Source organism: Drosophila elegans, unplaced genomic scaffold, assembly GCF_018152505.1.
Source record: "Drosophila elegans isolate 14027-0461.03 unplaced genomic scaffold, ASM1815250v1 contig_149, whole genome shotgun sequence".
In the NCBI taxonomy this organism is placed as follows: Eukaryota; Metazoa; Arthropoda; class Insecta; order Diptera; family Drosophilidae; genus Drosophila; species Drosophila elegans.
Window position 1 is genome coordinate 13,664,077 of NW_024545513.1, and position 19,733 is coordinate 13,683,809.

The following is a 19,733-nucleotide window of genomic DNA, read 5'->3' on the forward strand; positions in this document are numbered from 1 at the left end:
GTAACTGAAACTGATTGGATCCCGAAAAACAAAAACGAAGAACAAAAATAACACACGATTTGTCGTTAGGTTTTAGTTTCATTTGCTTCTTAGTGGGGCATGGTACAAACCATTCGCAATTGGAGAAGTATGGGAATGGGAATTATCTTGAAGTTACATCACAATTAAATAAATAAATCATTAAATGAGATCAAAAATACACCTTAATACACATCAAAAATGTTGAAATCGAAGGCGATTCGAGGGCAAATACCTAATGCTAATTAATTGGTGTGTATCTGGGTGTGTACATAATGTATCTTAAAGATATATATATATATATATTTATATAGGTATATGAGGGGAATCTTTAATCCTCCACCCCGACTGAACATAATTGATAGATACTTTGTTTTGTTTTGCTTTGTTTTGTTTTGTTTGCACACAATGTGTTCGCAATTGTCTTGAGTTTCTCTGGGGCTAAGCGAATCGTTTACACAAATAAATACCTAAAGTTAGTTGCTTGGTTTTCATACCCAGTTTCAATTTCTTTACACAAATAGGCATACTACATTTCGTATGTCCACAAATGCACACAACATATATAGATAATATCAAGGAAGTTTTAGAAACTTGCCAGGGGCTGCTGAGTGTGTGTGTTTATGTGTGTGCGGCCTTGACCCTGCCACCTGCCACCTGTCCCAACTCCAAATCCATCTCCTCCTTATCCTTCTCCTAATTCTTATCCTTCTCATGTTCCATAAACAAATCAGTCTGAGCAATTGCAATTCAAATGTGCCTGCCTGCGAATGCGAACTGGCAGCTTTTAGCCGCCACCTAACAACCTGTCGAACCAATTGGCACAAATCTCAATCGATATGCCCTCCGCATACGGATGGCTGTGCTCCAAAAATGGCAACTAAAGGCGTTTTCTTGTATTCCGAGTTCTGTGCTGTGTGTAACATAACATCCTGTCCAGCCTTGGACATGGACAGTAGCTAGTTGGGATTTTGGGAATTTTGGATGCGGATGGGAATGGGGATGGGCATGATCATCCCTAGGTGCAGCAATGGTGTCCGTTCTTAACGTAGTAGTTGTGCATGGCCACGGTGCCGTTCTTGCTGTAGCTTCCACTGCCACTGCTGCCATTGTATTGCGTTGGGTTGGACGCGGATGCGGATGCGGATACAGATGCGGATGTGGATGTGGAGCTGCCGGTTGCAGAGCCAGAGACAGAGCCACTACCACCCGGATTGGGGGCATCATCGGTGCTGGTGGAGGCGTCGAAGGCCTTGATGGGATTCTGGATGATTTTGCACGTGAACTGGCGATGTGGTCCAGGCTCCTGTTAGGGGAAAATACAAGTTAAGCGGATAGATTTCCACACTTAAATCCGGGAATGTCTGTCTGGACGGAACCCACCTTCGGTTGGATGGGAAAACAGCACCACAGGATGAAGGCTATGAACGCCACCAGTGTGCCCACGAGCAGTATGAAATCCTCGATGGTCTGATGGACAGGGTCAAATTATCAAATTATCTGATGGGGATCGGCGGCATATGGCATACGGCATAGCCTATAGCTTACCGGCTCCTCGCCCAGCAGCACATGATTGATCAGATAGACAAAGTCATCGAAGGGTGTCATCTTGGCTATCCAGACGCGTCTGGATTTCGCAAAAAAAAAACGCTTGCTTGCACTGTGTTGTGAGTTGTGGGCAACTGCAACTGCAACGGCAACTGCAACGGCAACTGCAACGGCAACTGCAACTGCAGTAGTTGCTAATTACGAAAGCTGCTGCAGGCCGCACAACAGCATAGCGTTCCGGACTCCGGAGGATTAAATTACAATTATCATGGCATGGCCACCGGAATTCGCTGCAATTTCGCCCGATTTTCGCACGGCTTTTTGGCTGTGTGACCAGGCGCGGCCAATTGCAGCAATACCAATTGCTGATGGCCTAACGCGAAATACGTAATGTAGTATTTTTGATTAGACTACAACTAAGATGGCCGTCAAGGTAACGCCGGTACCTAGAGGCGATTATGGTACCGAAATTGGAACATTGGAAATCAGATCAACGAAAAAATATCTAAAAAATTACAGTGTTTGAAGACGCCTAATAGCCCAGTCCCACAGAGGCCATCCAACCGAAACAGCTGGGATTTTTGATGGCAGGTGGACTGATGTTCCCACTGAGCCACCTTCCGCCATCCATCAGAAGTCACAGTGACGTATGCACAATTTTTTGAGGAGGGTTTTTTACTCTATCAAACTCCTTAAGAAGTACTTTTTCCTGTTTTTTTTTTTTTATATGCTTTATTTTATAAAAATCATTAAATTTGTATGTTTAGTTGGTTGAAAAATTTAATCTTTTAAACACCATTATTGAAAATCAAAAAATTCAAAACGAAATTCAACGCGAAACTCTGTCGATTTTAAAACGCATTTTGAATGAAAAAGAGGGGAAATTGGACATATCGCAGAGAAAGCAAGATACAATTGAACCACAAATACACAGAAATGATTCCAAGTTTGAAAGCAGACCTATAGCCAGGATAAGAACTGTTCCGGCTGAATTTAAGCAAATTGGATAGGGATTTTTCTTTATTGAGCATAATAATGCAAGAACTTGGACTCAAGCCGAACAAATATGTCGGAAAAAGGGAGATTTTCTGGCGACCTTCCAAAATCAAGAAGAATATGACGTCATTCAAACGGAACTTAGGAAAAATACCTCTTACTGGATCGGCTTTACCGATCGGCTGAAAGACGGCGAGTATTTATCCAAAGATTCCGAGGAAGTACCAAAGTTTATAAAATTGAGTTCAGAAACTAGAGTACGCATTGTAAACGCTTCTAAAGATTGCCTTGCCATGAACAAAAGCTATGTGTATGCGGCAACTTGCGATGCTATATACGCTTTTATCTGTCAATTAAACGATTAGTTAGGTTAAATTCGAAAATCAATATCCCAGTAATGATATATAAAGTTGAGAAATACATTTTTTTTATTTTGGTTAATTTAATTAAACAAAATATATATATAGAAATTGTTATGTTATGCAAGTACGTACTAAAGATATGAATAAATGACAAAAATATTGTTTTAAACGGAGTACCTATTAATTTAAGTCGATTCATTCAAAATTCATTTAAATATCACATATTTCAATTCCACCGTTCCACGCACGTGACAATTGCTTGGTATTTTTGCCTGTCTTGGTCACACACTTTTTTCAAACAGCTGACGGCATATAAAAAATAAAGGCATTTTTTGTAATATTTGATTTCCAAATTCATTTTGTACAACCCACCGCATTGTCACTGAAAATGGGCAAACGACGCAGCCGGGAGCGGGACCAGGAGCCGCACTCCTCCAGCGGCGACGAGGCGGACACCAAACAGAGCGAACGCAACTCATCGAAGGCGAAGAAAGCCATGCGAAAGGCGGGCCTCGATTCGTCCAGTTCGTCGGAGGATTCCTCCTCCTCCTCCTCCTCCTCCTCAAGCAGGAACTCCAATCACAGCAGCATTCTCTCGCCCGGCAAAAAGCAGTTCAAGACCGGCAGAAAAGCGCGCCACTCGCCGCCGGAGGCCCTGGAAAAGCGCTCCAAACAGCCGCCGGCAAAGCCCGCCGAGGAGCTGCAAGAGCAGCGCTCCAAGTGGGACAGTCCCGAGCACAGCGGCTCCCATCGCAACAGCACCAGGCAGCAGCGCCGGCACAGTCGCAGCCGTTCCAGGGATCGCGGCGAGCGGGAAAGGGACAGGGACAGGGAACGCGGCGAGCGGGACAGAGACAGGGAGCGGAATCGTGATCGCGATCGCGATAGGGAGCGGGAGCGGGAGCGAGACAATCGCATGCAGCGCGCCGGACTGGAAAGGGAAAGAGAGAGGGAGAGGGACGGGGAGCGCAGCAAGGAGCGCCGAGGACAGCGATCACCAGCACAGCGACAGCGGTCTAGGAGCAACGAGCGCAAGGATCGGGAGCGGGAACGCCAGCGGAGATCGCCAGAAAGGAGGCCAGTTCGGTAGGTCACTTATTTGTATTTATTTATTCACATTTGTGGGTAATAAAATAATAGAATATAGAATTATAATAACTCTAAGCTCACAATGAACATAATTTGATGCTTAAATGCCTTAACGACGAAGATAAATTCCATTCATACCACAATAGTACCAGAAGCTTAAAGATACTTTAATTTTATGAACAAAATTCACAAATAATTTTTATTTTAGGTTTTTAATTTCAAAAATTCGATATAATCGTTTTTAGAGGTTTTTGTATATATCTGAAACTGAAATAATCATCTTTATTGCAATATACTTGTAAATTGTCCGATTTCTACTAGATACTCCAACCGCAAACATTTATTAGCATCCGTACTCTAAGGGTTTAATCTAAAAGAATTTGTATTTTATAGTAATGTATGTCTTTTTTATGACAATTTATGCACCATGTCGCTTTTGGTAATTATTTGTGATTTAAATAGACGGATAAGGTGGTTATTTGATTATTAAACTCAAAGTAGAAGTTCCAATCGCAGCTATTTATGTAGTTGACCTCCAATTAAGCCACATTTTCACATTTTCTCACTTTTGCAGTCGCAGTCGCAGTCGAAGTCCCCGCGATCGCAACCATCGTGGTGGACGCGACTTTGGCCAGGGACGGCAGCGAAACCAGCGACGCGACAATCGCAACAGGAACGAGGACGAGCAGTTCGAGTGGGGAAAGCAGGGCGACGACAAGGCGCCGCCCGAGGACGAGGAGCCGGTGGAGAAGGAGAAGCCCAATTTCGGGCTAAGCGGCGCCCTCACCGAGGACACCAACAAGGTGAATGGTGTGGTGGTCAAATACTCAGAGCCGCCGGAGGCACGCAAACCCAAGCGCCGCTGGCGTTTGTATCCGTTCAAGGGCGAAACGGCACTGCCCACGCTGCACATCCATCGGCAGAGCTGCTTCCTGGTGGGACGCGACCGCAAGGTGGTCGACCTGGCCGTGGATCATCCCAGCTGCTCCAAACAGCATGCGGCCCTGCAGTATCGACTGGTGCCCTTCGAACGGGACGACGGCAGTCACGGCAAACGCGTACGATTGTATCTCATCGATTTGGAGTCGGCCAACGGCACGTTCCTCAACAACAAGAAGATCGATGGCAGGAAGTACTACGAGCTGATGGAGAAGGACGTGATCAAGTTCGGCTTCAGTTCGCGCGAATATGTGCTGCTGCACGAGAACAGCAAGGAGGACCAGGAGGACGACGATGTGCATATCAAGGATGAGCCGCTGGATGCGCCCGCTGAAGTCGCCAATCCCTAGATTCCGTTCGCATGTGTGTGTTCACATTTTCGTTTAAGTGTGTTCAGTTTTTTAGGCTAACTGCAGGCCCAATATACATACAATTGTATGGCGTTTGCAACCCAAACCTTGGTTAAGAGATATGTAAAAAGACTTATGCTGAACACGGTTTTGCGTGTTCACTGTCAAAACAAAAAAAAAAAACTAAAATAAATTCTCAAACATATATTCGACGTGTTTCGTTGGTTGCGACAACCACCATAAGGTCGAGCCAAAAGTGCTGACATCCGTAGTGCTCTGCGCTTATTTATTATTTACAGCATTCACTTGCTGGCCAACATTATGCGCTGGCAGTTGGCGATCTTGTGGCTTTTCGTCTCGGTCTCGGCCTCAGCCGCACCACTGACAAAGTGGCGCCGTCAGATAGTGACGCCCAAGCATCTGATGGGTCCACCAGCGGCGACCGCCTCACAGGCCAAGGTGGTGGTCACCCAGCAGAAGCTGAGGGAAGTGGCCCACCTGAGGGCCATCATCCAAAAGGCCGTCGATGAGGACACCTATGTGGTGGCCGCTCCGCCACCGCAGGTGAGTATTAATCCCGTATTTAAGAGGCTTTAACAGTCGAACTTTTTTTTTTTTAAATCTATTTTTCTTACCCAATCGGTTTTTAAAATTTACAAATATCCTGTAAAAGCAACAAGGTCGTAGCTAAAATAGTTTTTGAATGGCATACACCGCTGCACCTGAAACTTTAATCGCGTTTATTTAAAAATAAAAACAAAATTTTTAAAAACTGCTGACAAATTAGCATTTGATCATCTTGAATAAGTCCTACCTACATACAATGACCAACAAACTTTTGGATTGGTTAAAACAGGGTCCATTTGCCAGAATTTAAAAATAACATTTTTTTACCTTAAAAAATATTTTTTTTATTTTGTAGCTAATGATATACATTGGTGTCAAACTTTTGGATTTTTAAGCGAATTATAAAATGATCAATTGACACCAAAGAAAATGCGGTACGTTGAATTACGTCATACTTGTGGGATTACAAAATTTTTTTTAAGACATTGAAAATACAACCAGCTAAGGAATTCGCGGCTTATACTTTGCACCGACATGTAAAACTAATCCAATTATCCAACGTTGATGGCCACCTTGGCCGAAGACAGCTACAAAGTACAAAGTATTTCTTAAATCCTCGTACATTCGCCCATTTTTATATTTTCACATACATTTTTTAAGTCGATTAATTTATTTTTAAAGTCAAATATATATTAATGAATGAAACATTTAGTATAAAATAGTTGAATAAATTAAATAAAAGTGTGAAATGATTTCAACTCATCTAAAACTATTGTAAAAACAATCCATCGAGCATTGCATTTTCGAACTGATTCGCGATTTCCCAAAATTTGAAAGTTTCGAGATTTGCTTTAAGAAATTATTATGCTCTAAAAATCAAGCTTGTAATATGATGTAGGAAAATATAATTGAATTTGCTTTAGATATTATAATATATTGTAAACTTTGAATATGTTTTTAGTATGAATGTCTATTCAAATTCTGATTATGCTTTTGCATACAGTGTTTAATGATAGATAATATATAAATATAAATAAAACATAAAATTAGTTCCACATTCCATAGATCTATAAAACAGAGTCAAAACTTAAACGTAGTATATTTGTTAATTTCCATAGACCTATTTGATGATATCGATGTCTTTCAAATTCCACTTTGAGAGCATATTTGTAACGTATTTCATATTTATTAAATATTTAACATATTTAACCCTCTGCAGGATTTCCTAACCAGCCTTGGTGGCAGTTGGCCAGCACCTCTATCGCTGCCACAGCCCTGGACTCCGCCAGTGTTTAACTTTACCCTCTTTTGGCCCAGACTCGGCTGACAGCATAACACAAACTGTTCTCAACTGTTCCCAACTGTTCGCAACTGTTCTCAATTCTAATTACTAGACTGTTCTCAATTCTAATTACTAGACTCAGCGATCGAAGAGGTGCGGAATTCGCCGGAGTTTCGAGCCACGCCGCTTGAGGAACTGAAATTAAAGAGAGAGATCGAGATGGAAACGTAATCCCTGGTGGTAATTCAAATAATGAAACGTAAAGCAGTAACTAGCATTTGTTTGGGTTTTATTGTTCTTTCAATCTAAATCGAATCGGGTAAATAATAGAGTATCGGGTGTAAGTGTAAGTGGGGTGTCTTAAGAAGTGAACTACGGTACAGTTTATCATTTTTTTTTTTTTTTTGTGTCATGCAACGATTTTCATTTCCATTGTCTTTGTCCTGTACAAAATGTCATCTTAAAGCGCTAACTATGCAATTAGTTCTAAACGTAAGGTGTGTACTATGAACAAAAAACAAAAAATGATCTAAAATATATAATTACACTATTAAATAGATGTGGGTGTGTGTGTGTGTTCTGGGTGTGGGATCGCAAATCAGAGTTAATTTCACATAACATGTCTATGGGGACAACAACAATCGTGTATGTTCTATAACTAGGCCATATACATTCAAATATATCTGTATATATGGGTTTATATATCGTATATAGTAGCTACATATATATATATATATATATATTAGGTCTAGGCGCAAAATATCAATTTGTTCATCGTTTAAAAAACATTTTTTCGACGTGCGGCTTTATAAGTTTTGTTCCCTTTGCAATGAAAAACGAATGCCAACGAATTTTCAATGACTTACAAAAAAATGGAATGGAATAAACTGAAGATTCAGTAAAAAAAAAAAACTATAGTCGATTATCGCTCGACTATTTGGCTGCCCAGCACTCTGATTTTATTTTAAAGGCGTGCTGAAGAAGGTTTATACGTAATGAATGTACTTTAGCTTTGAAACCCTGTAAGTATTTATGTAAGTGAAGTATGAACTTTGATATAAAAAACTCAATTACTTATTTTCGATTATTTTTTAAGCCCGCGCAATTTCAAAATAATTAAATATAAAAATTAGAAAACTTGATGAAGTTTATTTTTGAAACCCTTTTAAAATCTTTAAGTCCTATTTCTGTAGATATTATAAATAATTTTTTTTTTAATTGCACTCTTGTTTTAGATAAACCTATAAGGCTAATCCAAAGAAATATTAATGTAGAAAAAAATCGTACAAATTTATTGTAAATTGCACTGCACTTCTAACATGCACCGGCCAATTCGAAAAGGATTTTCTTATATTCTACCTAATAGAAAATGGTAATTTCTAGTCAATTGATGGGACTAACTCATTTTGGGCAGTTTATTATCAGTGATTCAAACAGACGGACAAATGGGGCGGCATTTTTACATAAATACTGAGAGCTGGGCGCTGAAACAATGCGAGTTTAATACAATTAAGTTGTCTTTTTTGGTTTTTTATACATAGCATGTACGTAGTAAGAGTTTCAAGTTCAGCTTGGGTTCACATTCAGTTATTAGTTTAGTTTAAGTTTAGCTTAAGTGGGTCGCAGTTAAGATAAGGCGATCTGCTCAAAGAATGAACGAACGAGATGTGTTTGCAGCGGATCCTCGGGATTTTTGGTTTCATTTCTTGGGTAATGGAGTCAGCAGGTCACATGGGTCCGCCAACAATAGTACTAGCTACGGAACTAATATGGCTCACTACATGCTAACACAACGGGTGGCTAGTCTCATGGTTGCACAATGTTTAACAATAATCGTAATTCGTAAATCGTAAATCGTAATTCGTAAATCGTAAAATAGCAGTTAATAATACGCGAATGTCGTATGGGGCTAATAAATAAATCCAAAATTCAACTCAAGCAGCAAGGCCATCTAAATCGAGTCCAATGCTCCCTGCTGTCCAGTTGGTGGTGGTGTCGTGGATGTCGATGTGGATGTGGATCTGGATCTGGATGTGGATGTGGTCGTTACTTCTTGCCCGGGCGGCTGGAGATGTTCATGCGACTGTTCCAGCTCCGGTTGATGGTGCTTCAACTGTTTCGATTGCTGCTGCTGCTGCTGCTGTTGCTGCTGCTGCTGCTGCTGCTGCCGCTGCTGCTGATGAAGATGTGCGGAATGGGCGTGGGATCATACATGGGGTGCATATTTTGGGTTGGGTCTTATCTAACCTCATCGATGTCCTCGCCCTCCGACGAGCTGCGTATCGTGTTGTACTGCGAATTGCGGCTGCGCAGCATCCGCAGGAAGCTGCCCACGGCGAAGATGGTGCGGCGATGGCGATGGAATATACCCTGGTATAAGGCCTCTCGTAATGTCTTCCGGTCCTCCACGTCCACCGACGACGTCAGCGATGTTTGATGCGGCAAACGTGCTGCGAATACAAACGGAGTACACAAAACGAATTTCAGAATACAGCAAACAGCAAATGGCAAACAGCAAACGGCAAACGGGCCGCAATCAAAATTAATAATATTAAATGCGATAAGAAACGCGCCCCGAGGAGGTTTAATCTGGCAATAAGGTCAGATTGCTGGCGCAAACATTAAACGCTTATGAAAACGATTGAATTAATACACAACAAAGAGGTCAAGAGCAATTGATAAGTTCCCCCGAAGAGAGTGGGCAAATTCAGGGAATAATAATAGTAACATAAAAGAAGGAATTTTATCGCCTGTAGACACACCCTCAAAAAAGATTTTAAATTAAGATTTTAGACTCTATATGGATTTTGTATGAAGAATTCGGAATGTGTATAATACACTTATGCTCATATTTAAGTGCACTTCAAACAAAACAGAATATCTGATAAAATATATTTTGTTTCAATTTGCAGACTAAATAATGGATAATAAATGACGTAAAAGCTTTCAAATGTGTGATAAGCTTCCTTTAAAATTGCCAAGTAATAAGAGTGACTTCAAATCACTTAAAACCATACATTTGAGTGGCTCGATTGGTATTTTGTTTTGTCAGGCTCAAGTAAGTAAGCATCGAATGCAAACACTTATATTATATTTCCATTTTTCTAACAGATATTTTAGTTAATTTAGATATATTTTTTAAATTTAATTTGAAGATTTTAAGCCAATCAGACAATACGTTTTCCAATACGATTTTGTTTTTTTGAATTTGTCGCAATATCAGGTCTTAGTAAATATATAAATCTCTTTGAAAATTCATTAGAAAAAAATTATACATGAAATAAGACACCCAAATGTTTTGCGTTTATTTCTTCCGGTGGGGGAATCAAAAGAAAAAGAAAATAATCGTAAAGTTCCCTGGAATTAATTTTAAAACAAACAGTCACTTATCAGCATTTTTTCTCCAGTTGTCTGACTCGGTAAATTTGATGAATCAAATTATAAACAACTTGGTTCTTAGTGCATTGCAATGCTAACAATAAAATGCCGAAACGCACTGTCTGTGATGCTTTCCAGGCCAAACTAATTAAGCTCGATGAAAGGCAGTAATGGAATTTGCCATCCAATTGAGGCGCCTTTTCAATGAGCTCAATGATATATATACCGATTCCGGTATTCAGTTTAATTAGCCGAAGGTCTAAAATAAATTACTTATAAATTTTTAACAATTATTATTTGGAGTTAACAAGGCGGCAGTCGCAAAAATACCAATACTATCCACTTTATTGAAGTGATTTATAATGTTTATCAGAATGATAAAGACTGAATTTATTGTGAAAGGATGTTAAGATAATAATTCATTATAGAAAAAAAAAGGTATTTTGCTCAAAGCATGAAAGCTTATTTTTTTAATTGTATTGTATTTCTTGTACCGTGTTTTTAGATAAGTTTTATGAATTATTTTTGTAAAATAAAAATATGAGAAGTAATAGGAAACATATAAATGAAAAATAAATAACAAAAATTAAATGGCCTTTGAAAAAAGAGGTAAAAAAAAACTGCAAAAACTCGAACATTTTTCCCCTAAACTTTGAATTGATTGTTTTAATGTTTTGTAATCTTTGTTTGATTGATCTTTGATTGCTTGCGAATTCATTGCTGATAAATTCCACTCCCCCGGGATGGTATACTGACCAGCTATGGGAGATTTGGGCGACTTGAGCGAGTATTCGTCCAGATTCTTGCCGCCCAGATCCAGTTTGAGAACCTTCTTGGTCAGCTGCTGGGTGGCCGCCTCCATGTTGCTGCTCTTCTCGATCTTGATGTCCACGTTCCGCTGACTGACGGCGCTCTTGGTGGGCATGGCCGCCGCCGCCTCCGATGATCCCGTCGTGCCTGTGGTTGTCGCCACGGTTCCCTTGGCCGCATCCGTCATGATGTTGTTGTTGTTGTTGTTGGCAATGTTGCTCGAGTTGTTGCTGCAATTGTTGTTCTCCAACTCCTGATGATTATCCTTTTGAGTATCCTCTGGATGATGCAGTTGCTCCTCCACCTCCTCCCGCTCCTCCTGACCAGTCGTTGTTTTTGTTGTTGTTGTGGTTGTTTTGGTTGTTGTGGTTGTTGTAGTGTTCTTATCACTATGATTGTTATTGACTGCCGTTGCTTGTGGTGTACCGCCGCCAAATGGTTGAAGCTCAGTGTTACCGCTTACGATACCGTCGCTGCTGTCGCCGATCCCGCTACCGCTACCGCTCCCGCTCCCGCTGCTGCTGCTGCTGTTTTCAACGACGTCGGCAGCGGCAACAACAACAACCATTGTTCGAGAGCGCAAGCTTCGCTATTTCACTATTTTGGCTATTTTGCTATCTTACTGTTTTACTATTTTACTATTTGTTTTTTAGTTATTTAGTTTTTCAGTTTTGTCAGTATGCTGCTTTTTTCTATTTGTTATAAACAATTGTTTTTTTGTACTTAGCATATAAACGATTTCCGTTGACGTGCGCGCGCCTTTGGGATCTGTTCCGTTCTGTTGTGGGCTGCTCGCTATCGCTTTCAGTTATTTCGATTCGATTTAATGCGGTTCGGTTCTGTTCTGTTCTCTTCTCTTCTATTCGATTCAATTGTCGATTGTTCCCCTCTATATATATATATATTTATATATATATATATATATTGATTCTACGTGGCTTTCAGGTTTCAGGCTTTGAGGTACGGTGGTCTGGCTTCGTTGGGTATCTGCAGTGTGACAATGTCGAAACTGGCGCTGTACAGCGCCACCTGTTGAGCGGTACAGTCGGTGAGCGTGATCTGTGGCAGCGTCAGCGTCAGTTGTTCCCTGCGATTACCACTACTGCTATTGCTGCTGGTGTCGCCGATGCCAAGGTGGCTCAGATTGTCGATGATCTCGTACAGACGTCGTTGATCTGTGGATGTGGATGTGGATGTGAATGTGTTTGTAGTTGTGGTTTGGTCTTGGGCTTGGGCTACGAATGTGGCTTCGGTGGCTGCTCTGGCTGATGCTCCTCCTGATTCCGTAGTTGTATAGCCGGGGGCATAATAATCACACATGCTAGCCGTTGACCACTCTGCTGTCGCCTCCTCGTTCAGCTCCTCCTCCTCCTCTGAGTTCGAGTCTAAGTCCAGCTCCTGCTGCTGCTCCTGCTCCTGCTGCTGCTGCTCCCCTCGCTTGACCGCTCGTATGTTCACCCAGATGCCCGGTACGTCGGCCACCTCCTTGGCCGTTCTGCGTCGCAAGCTCTTGAGCAGCTGCACCAGTCGACCGGTCAGCTTTCGCACCGGACTCTCGCCGTGCTGCACTGCGTCCGAATCGGTGAATAAGTTCGCCGGCGACGACCTTATTGCATTACGACACTGCCGCTGCTGCTGGCCAATCGATTGCAGGTACTTGATGTTGGCCTGCAACCCCCGCTCGTAATAGCCGCTGGCAAGTTGCAAATAGCCGTAGAAGTCCACTTGTGGCACTGCTGCTGCCAACTGCTGCTGTTGTGGGCTTTCTTCCGCCGCCGGGTTGCGCTTATTAATATTTAGCTTATGATTAGTTTGGCTTCCGTGCGCGGTGGCCACTGGCGGCAGGTCATCATTGCCGGTGCAGGTGCTCCATTGCCAGGGAATCCGGTGGACCAGGTGACGCAGCTGCTCGCAGCTGTGGGCGCTCCTTATGCGACGCACTGCGTCGTTGTAGGTGTCGTCGGGCGGCGCTCCGGAGCACACTGTCCGTCGGCCACGGGACGCATACGCAGTATCGTCGGATCTGTAATTAGTGGAAGCGGTCATTGGTCATTAGTCGGGCGCTATATGGATGGATGTATGTACATACACATCGTGGGCAGAAAATAGAATGGAACCAAACAAAACATTAATTACAATGCCAAATGCAAACACGTACGACAAACGAGCGGGCAAACAAGCGTGCCTCAGTCCGTTACCCGTAGACCCTAGTCCGTAGACCATTCCCGTAACCCGTAACCCGTACCCCTTACCCGTAACCCGCACCTGTAATATAATTAAAAAGCCAACCAACCACCGCTCCTCAGGGAAAACTGGCAGTCACCTGCTCCAAAGATAGCGCTTTAATTTCTTGGGTACACAAAAATCAAGCAGATGAATTTGTCTAGCTTCACTATCTCAAGCACAAAGCACAATTTGGGTGTTGTTTATCAGCCGGTTGGCTTAATGAGTGGTTACCCAACCCGGGGTTAATGACTTACGGACACCCTTTTGTTTGTTTGTTTTATGTCATTTGAGTATCTTAGTATCAGTAACATTCATTTGCGAAATGTGAAACTTTTTAAATATCAGATCGATAAGCAAGTTACAATGTGCAACATGTAGAAAGTTTTAAAGTGTAACCGAAATTACTCATTGAATCTAAGTATAACACGTTTTGATTTAATAGCAATGTAAAAGATTAATGTGCATATCATTGGGGTTGATTGAAATTTTATTTTAATTGTTCTATGTTTTCTTTTTGATCCTTGATCAGGTTTTAGTTGTCGGCATCTACCGAAAACTTACATTTATGCTAATAACTTCTAAAAATATACTTCAATTTGAAAGATTTATGTATGAGTTAATAGCTATTGACCGAATAAACAAACACAAAACTTAATAACTGACTTCTACCATGTCTCAAAGTGACACAACAGACTTCTTGATTCTGATCAAGATTATACATGTTTTATTTTATTTGTTTTATATTATTCAACGAATACAATCCAATACTCTACGAGTAGCAAGTATAATAGCTAACTACTTAATATCACTCTGTGGATAAATTCTTTCTAAAAGCCTTCTTCTTACAGACCCACCATTCTCTTAAACTTATTTTAATTGATTCTTTCCCTTTACTAGAAATGCTACATAAGAGCTTTCTCTGGAGTGCAATAAGAAGTAAAATTAATTAATTCCGATTTAAATAACAGATGAGTGACGTTGGCTTGGGAGTGTTTGAAACCGAAAGCCACCTGCAAGGATGCAGCCGTGTGGTCGATGATTTCCAGCCAGAAACCGACTGAAACTAACCACTGACGTCAGAGAGGAGAAGGATATGGCAAGTCCACGTAACTCGAGCTACGGAGATGGGTCGGAAATAACGCGACAACGAGCTGTTCAGTTGGAACCCAACCTATATTTATGGCAGCAACTGTCAAAGAGCCACCCTTCCCCGACAGGCACTATATAAGCGTAAATTGTCACCCACACTACACACCCCACAACCAGACACCCCACACTCCACACACCCACAACCAGAACGACCATCAAGACCACCCACCTGGGAAAGTAGTGCACATGGGTTGGCCACACATCGCGGAACTGCGCATATCGCGACGCTAATGAGGCGGTCACTCGAGATGCCTCCATCGTGCGCTCGAAAAACTGACGCCTTCGCCTCCTGTGACGCCGATGGCCTAAGGATCCGGCTCCGGATCCCAGCTGCTGCTGCTGCTGCTGCTGCTGATGCAGATGCTGCTGCAGCTTGTAGTCCCTATAGTGATTGGCCACCTCGTGACGATAGCGTTCCGGTCGAAAGCACCTGGTATTGTACTCCTTTTTCATAGTCAACCGGGGTGCAAACTGGCGGCCATTGCCCAGTGGAATGCCCTCGACGACCAGGCCAACGGATGAGCACATGCTAATGCGGGATCCCGGGGATTTGGACAGCAGACAGCTGGGACAATAGGCCGGTTAACCCGATCCTGCTCCTGCTCCAGCTCCTGCTCCTGCTCCAATTCAACTTGCCCGTCGGAGGCAACAAAGCGAACTACACGGGTTGACATTGATGGCTCCTCCTCACGACGGCCCATTGTTATTGGGATAGGATTGGGCGAGGGATGAGGGGCGAGAGGAGAGGGGAATTGGCCACCGATGGGTGCTTCAAATTATGTACATTTATTGAACAACCGAACAATACAAATTCTGTTGGCAAGAACAGTGAACAGTTTGCGGTTATTTGTTATCACGTCAGGTCGCGATTTGTTGTCGTTTGTTCGACATCGTAATGGAATCGGGACAGAAAGAATAAACTGGATTGTTTCGATTGGTAAATCGTAGCTATGAATACACTACCCTACTACATGCCTCTTAAAGTATTCAAATACATCTTAGTGGCTTTCTAAAACCTTATTTTCTATGGAAGATCATTAACATTCAAGTAGTACCCTTTTAACTATACTTTGTTTTTACTTTGTTTTGATGTCATACGAAGTGGAACGAAAGGATCATAATATATTCAAATAAATCTTGTATTGTGGCCTGTTACAATAGGCATTACCTATATGTATGTTATATTACCCTTTGTATTACACTTTCTTATCCATTATTTTCTATTGTTATTAATTAATACATTGCAACGTCTTTAGTAAAACGGAAATACTTTATGTTAAGGGAATAGTGAAGCGAAACGAAAGGATCCCAGCCACTTGCACATCACGGGTTAGCGTTCCACACCCACACCCACACCCACACCCAGGCAATCAAGGCCGCTTAGGATGGGTGGGTGGCGTGGGTGGGCCCCCTGTCTCAATAGAAAAATTAGTAGCATTCATGTCGTTAACCATTGTAACTGGAACATCTTTTGTGCCCACACCCCTCGACCAGGCAGGCAGCAATTCGGTCCAATTTGCATATTTCGACTCACGATAAACAACGATAAAATGCGACACAGGGCAAACAATGTCGAGGAACGTTAGAAAAATTATGGGGATAGGTCTAGAGGTCTAGAGGTTTAGAAGTCTAGACCCTAGAGTATACCGACTGGGGCCTAGAAGCCAGAGTTACTGCACAAGTCGTCGACACCCAGCTATCGACCACGCCCCGTAATTATTATTTTGATAGATGTACGTACATATTGATAGCGTTGCCTTTTTATCCATTCCAATGTGAGCCCAAACAACTGAAACATACATCAGCAAATATCGTATATGGAACAAGATATAATTGTACCCTTGCAAATCGCGTTAATATCTGGGGATATCAGTTCTATAAATGACAGTTATACGATTAAACTGAATGAATTATAAATGGCCTTTATTAGTGCAGTAAATGTTTATCACAAATGGCACACATAGTGCTTGGGTGATGGATCATTTCTTCTATACATTTGTTATTGTGCTGAATGCTCACATGGTTAAAACGTTCTTCTCTCTATTGCATATAGTAATTAATTATGAATTAATAATCCGGAATTGCTGAGATTGGATGATAGCTGCCGATATGACAATTTATAGAAAAAATTATATAGCTTCGTTGATTTTTAGATAAAATATATATTTATTTTATTACAATTTTAAAATACGTTCTAAATTGTATAAAAATCCCAAGGAACTGGCATTAAAAGAATCGGATTATTTTTATAAAAAGAATCTGCGAAAAAGTATATTTTTAACTGTACAAAAATCGGACAAATATTGTTTTTCAGTTAATAATAATAATAATAAACTTCAGCTTGCCTAAATACATTTTCTCCCTCGTTTCTTAACAACTGAAATGAAAAAACCCATTTACATTGTGTAATCTTGCAATTACAATCTCAATAATGTATATTTTCCACAAACCAAGTTTTTGGAACCGAATTCGATTTGGGTCAGTGGTTCTAGTAAAGTATGATTTAGAATCGATAATGCAACCAAAATACGATTGATTGATTAATTTCAATGTTTGATTACACGCCATCATGCAATCCGCAATGGAACAGGGTGATAAAAGGGCCTAAAAGAGGAGGAGAACAGACAATCGCCCAACATTTTGAGTGAAATTTATGCGTCTGCAAAACTTAGTCCCCTGCATGTATGGGTTTTGTGCTTGTTTGCGCCGATTGGCCATCAATCAATCAATCAACAGCTGAATCAACAAAGACCGCTGCTGTCGCTCGTTTTATCGGAATAAAGTACAAAATATTCATAGTCATCTTAAAAAGAGAAGATAAATTTGTAAGAACACTTTACATGGAATTACTTTTTGTTTTTAAAAAGGAAAATATATCCAGTACTATGGTTTTAATATTATTAAAACCGAAGGACTATATAATATAGCACCCATATAAACAACAGGAAAATTAAAAATAAAAAAGGACACCTTCTTTTTGTCTTAATATTACGGTTTTTATTTTATAAAAATTTGGCTACTGTATCATATTGCTGACATAGGAACGATCGAAAAATTCAGCGGATATTCTTAAAAGCTTCACTGTTTTAAAACATACAAATCGAAATATAGTCGTTTAAAAGAATATTTAATTTGTGCAATAGCTGCGAGGGCATATAAACTTCGGCTTGCCGAAGTTTACTGCCTTTCTTGTTTAAAAGCGAATTAATATATCGGAGTTTATATTAAAATAAAGGAATTCTGGCTCTATAAGAAATGTCTGACTGACGAACACTAAACACTGATCACAACTATTTTAAATATTATTATTACATTTAATTTTTTCAATTAACCAGTTTCGCTGATCCCAAAAAAATGCGTGGGCAGAAGTGGGTTAAGTCTCCTCACACTAATCTCCTGCGCTTTTGCAAGTGTGTGTGAGGAACAGTTGACAATACAAATAATTGGCGTGTTTATTTGCGGCGAGAGAGGCGCCAGCAGAAAAGCAAAAATAAATGGCGACGAAAGTGAGTGTGCGGCCCTCGACAGTAGGCAATGCCACTGTGACAGGAGAAAGGGGCGAAAAGAAAGGTGAAATGCCACTTAAATATGAGTTTTAAACCATGCACAATTAGAAGCCAGGCAATGCATTAGCATTTGTGAGTGTTCGTGTGAAAGGGATACACACACACAGTGTGTGCTCCACTTTGAAACACAAAAGCGCGTCTGTGTGACACACTTATTGCGCCTTATCACACACACACACGGGCAGTGGGAGTGGGAAAGGGAGAGTGGCGCACCGCACGTACGTTTTTCTTCTTCCCTTGCTTGTCGGTCAATAAACCGTCAGCGGATCAACAAGAAGCATAGAGAGAAAGAGAGCGAGAGAGAAGGAGGGAAAGAGTCAAGCGGCAACAGGGAAAAGGACCTGCAGCTTTGGCATTGAATAATTGATTTGACTGAAAACCAAATAAAGAGAGACTAACAAAATAGAGCGTATTGATTGCGACTGCGATTGCTTACCCAAAATGTACCGCTATGCCATCCAACAACAGCTGGTCGTGGCTCCTGCTCAGCACCTGTGTGTGCGTGTCGCTCTCCTGGAATTCAATACGAATACGCTTGTGTGCGTAAGCTACCAACTCCGATTGCACTTGTCCCTTGTAATCTCACTTTATTTTTGGCAATTATTTTTAATTGATAAATAAACAATCTCCTTTTATTCAGTTTTGCGAATTTTTCCCGATTTATCTTACGGCTGGTAAATGCGTTTCGTTTCGTTTGATTGTAACGTTTTTTTTTTCTATTTTTCGAGTATCAGCCAGTGTGGCCGAATAACGACACTAAAATATTCCGATACATAACGCATTCGTTAAAAATTACACTGATATACCATTTAAATTAATTGGGGTATTCTCAGTAGAATCGATTAATTTCAGCCATCTATTTCATTCAAATTCAACTTTAGAAATTTAAGCAACAACCTCTAAATAGAAAATTTAACATGAACAATTTAATGCCGTTCTTCAAATGCTTAAAATTAATTGACTTTTGAAAGTCCTACTTAATCAATTGAAATCATTTGATTTACTTGTTCACTCATTGTTGTAAAAATAAACTATAGGGCCTGCCCCCATATTTTGGAACCTCGTTCTTCTTTATTTTTGCAAGCAAATTAAACAAAAATTATATATTAAATTTGTCTCAGAAATATTGGTTGAAACCTACATATTTTTTCGTAAATATTTCAACATTTTAGCAATCTAAATAAATATGTCGACTATTATTTGTATTAGAACTTCAAATAATTGTCTTGAATGAATTTTAAGCGATCGTTATTTAACTAATAATATAAAAGGCACCTTTTTGCAAACAATGCCCACTGTAATTGTATTTAGAACAGTATGTTCTCGGCATGTTTTGGTATTTTAGTACAGATGCCCCGCCGAGTTGCCGTTATCTGGAAGACTTTAGCAGTTCTAGTTATAATATTTAGGATATTCCTGCAAGCAAACCAGATTAATTAACTTTTAGGGATTT

General features: G+C 40.8%; 5 protein-coding genes across 7 annotated transcripts; 2 read left to right on the forward strand and 3 right to left on the reverse strand.

Annotated features, from left to right (window-relative positions):
* Positions 1–58: 58 nt before the first annotated feature.
* LOC108140916 lies at positions 59–1,899 on the reverse strand. Its single transcript, XM_017263977.2, has 3 exons — positions 1,567–1,899; positions 1,402–1,488; positions 59–1,324 (listed from the first exon to the last, which is right to left on the reverse strand). The coding sequence occupies exons 1-3, from the start codon at positions 1,624–1,626 to the stop codon at positions 1,037–1,039; spliced, it is 435 nt and encodes a 144-aa protein (XP_017119466.1). The 5' UTR covers positions 1,627–1,899; the 3' UTR covers positions 59–1,036.
* Positions 1,900–3,208: 1,309 nt separating this feature from the next.
* Positions 3,209–5,507, forward strand: LOC108140935 (FHA domain-containing protein DDL). Its single transcript, XM_017264003.2, has 2 exons — positions 3,209–4,010; positions 4,588–5,507. Exons 1-2 carry the CDS (start codon positions 3,313–3,315, stop codon positions 5,300–5,302), a joined length of 1,413 nt encoding a protein of 470 aa, XP_017119492.1. The 5' UTR covers positions 3,209–3,312; the 3' UTR covers positions 5,303–5,507.
* Positions 5,508–5,614: 107 nt separating this feature from the next.
* LOC108140905 lies at positions 5,615–7,196 on the forward strand. Its single transcript, XM_017263953.2, has 2 exons — positions 5,615–5,866; positions 7,089–7,196. The coding sequence occupies exons 1-2, from the start codon at positions 5,624–5,626 to the stop codon at positions 7,194–7,196; spliced, it is 351 nt and encodes a 116-aa protein (XP_017119442.1). The 5' UTR covers positions 5,615–5,623.
* A 10-nt stretch (positions 7,197–7,206) lies between these two features.
* On the reverse strand, positions 7,207–11,907 carry LOC108140904 (putative uncharacterized protein DDB_G0277255). Of its 3 annotated transcripts, none has more exons than XM_017263952.2 (3): positions 11,286–11,907; positions 9,399–9,601; positions 7,207–7,346 (listed from the first exon to the last, which is right to left on the reverse strand). In XM_017263952.2, the coding sequence occupies exons 1-3, from the start codon at positions 11,905–11,907 to the stop codon at positions 7,290–7,292; spliced, it is 882 nt and encodes a 293-aa protein (XP_017119441.1). In that variant the 3' UTR covers positions 7,207–7,289. The 3 variants fall into 3 exon arrangements, with proteins under 3 accessions (XP_017119441.1, XP_017119440.1, XP_017119438.1); XM_017263951.2 differs by lacking the exon at positions 7,207–7,346 and adding an exon at positions 7,424–9,324; XM_017263949.2 differs by lacking the exon at positions 7,207–7,346 and adding an exon at positions 7,424–9,327.
* Positions 11,908–12,282: 375 nt separating this feature from the next.
* On the reverse strand, positions 12,283–16,955 carry LOC108140903. The gene is made up of 2 exons (XM_017263948.2): positions 14,884–16,955; positions 12,283–13,362 (listed from the first exon to the last, which is right to left on the reverse strand). Exons 1-2 carry the CDS (start codon positions 15,240–15,242, stop codon positions 12,288–12,290), a joined length of 1,434 nt encoding a protein of 477 aa, XP_017119437.1. The 5' UTR covers positions 15,243–16,955; the 3' UTR covers positions 12,283–12,287.
* Between the last annotated feature and the right edge of the window lie 2,778 nt (positions 16,956–19,733).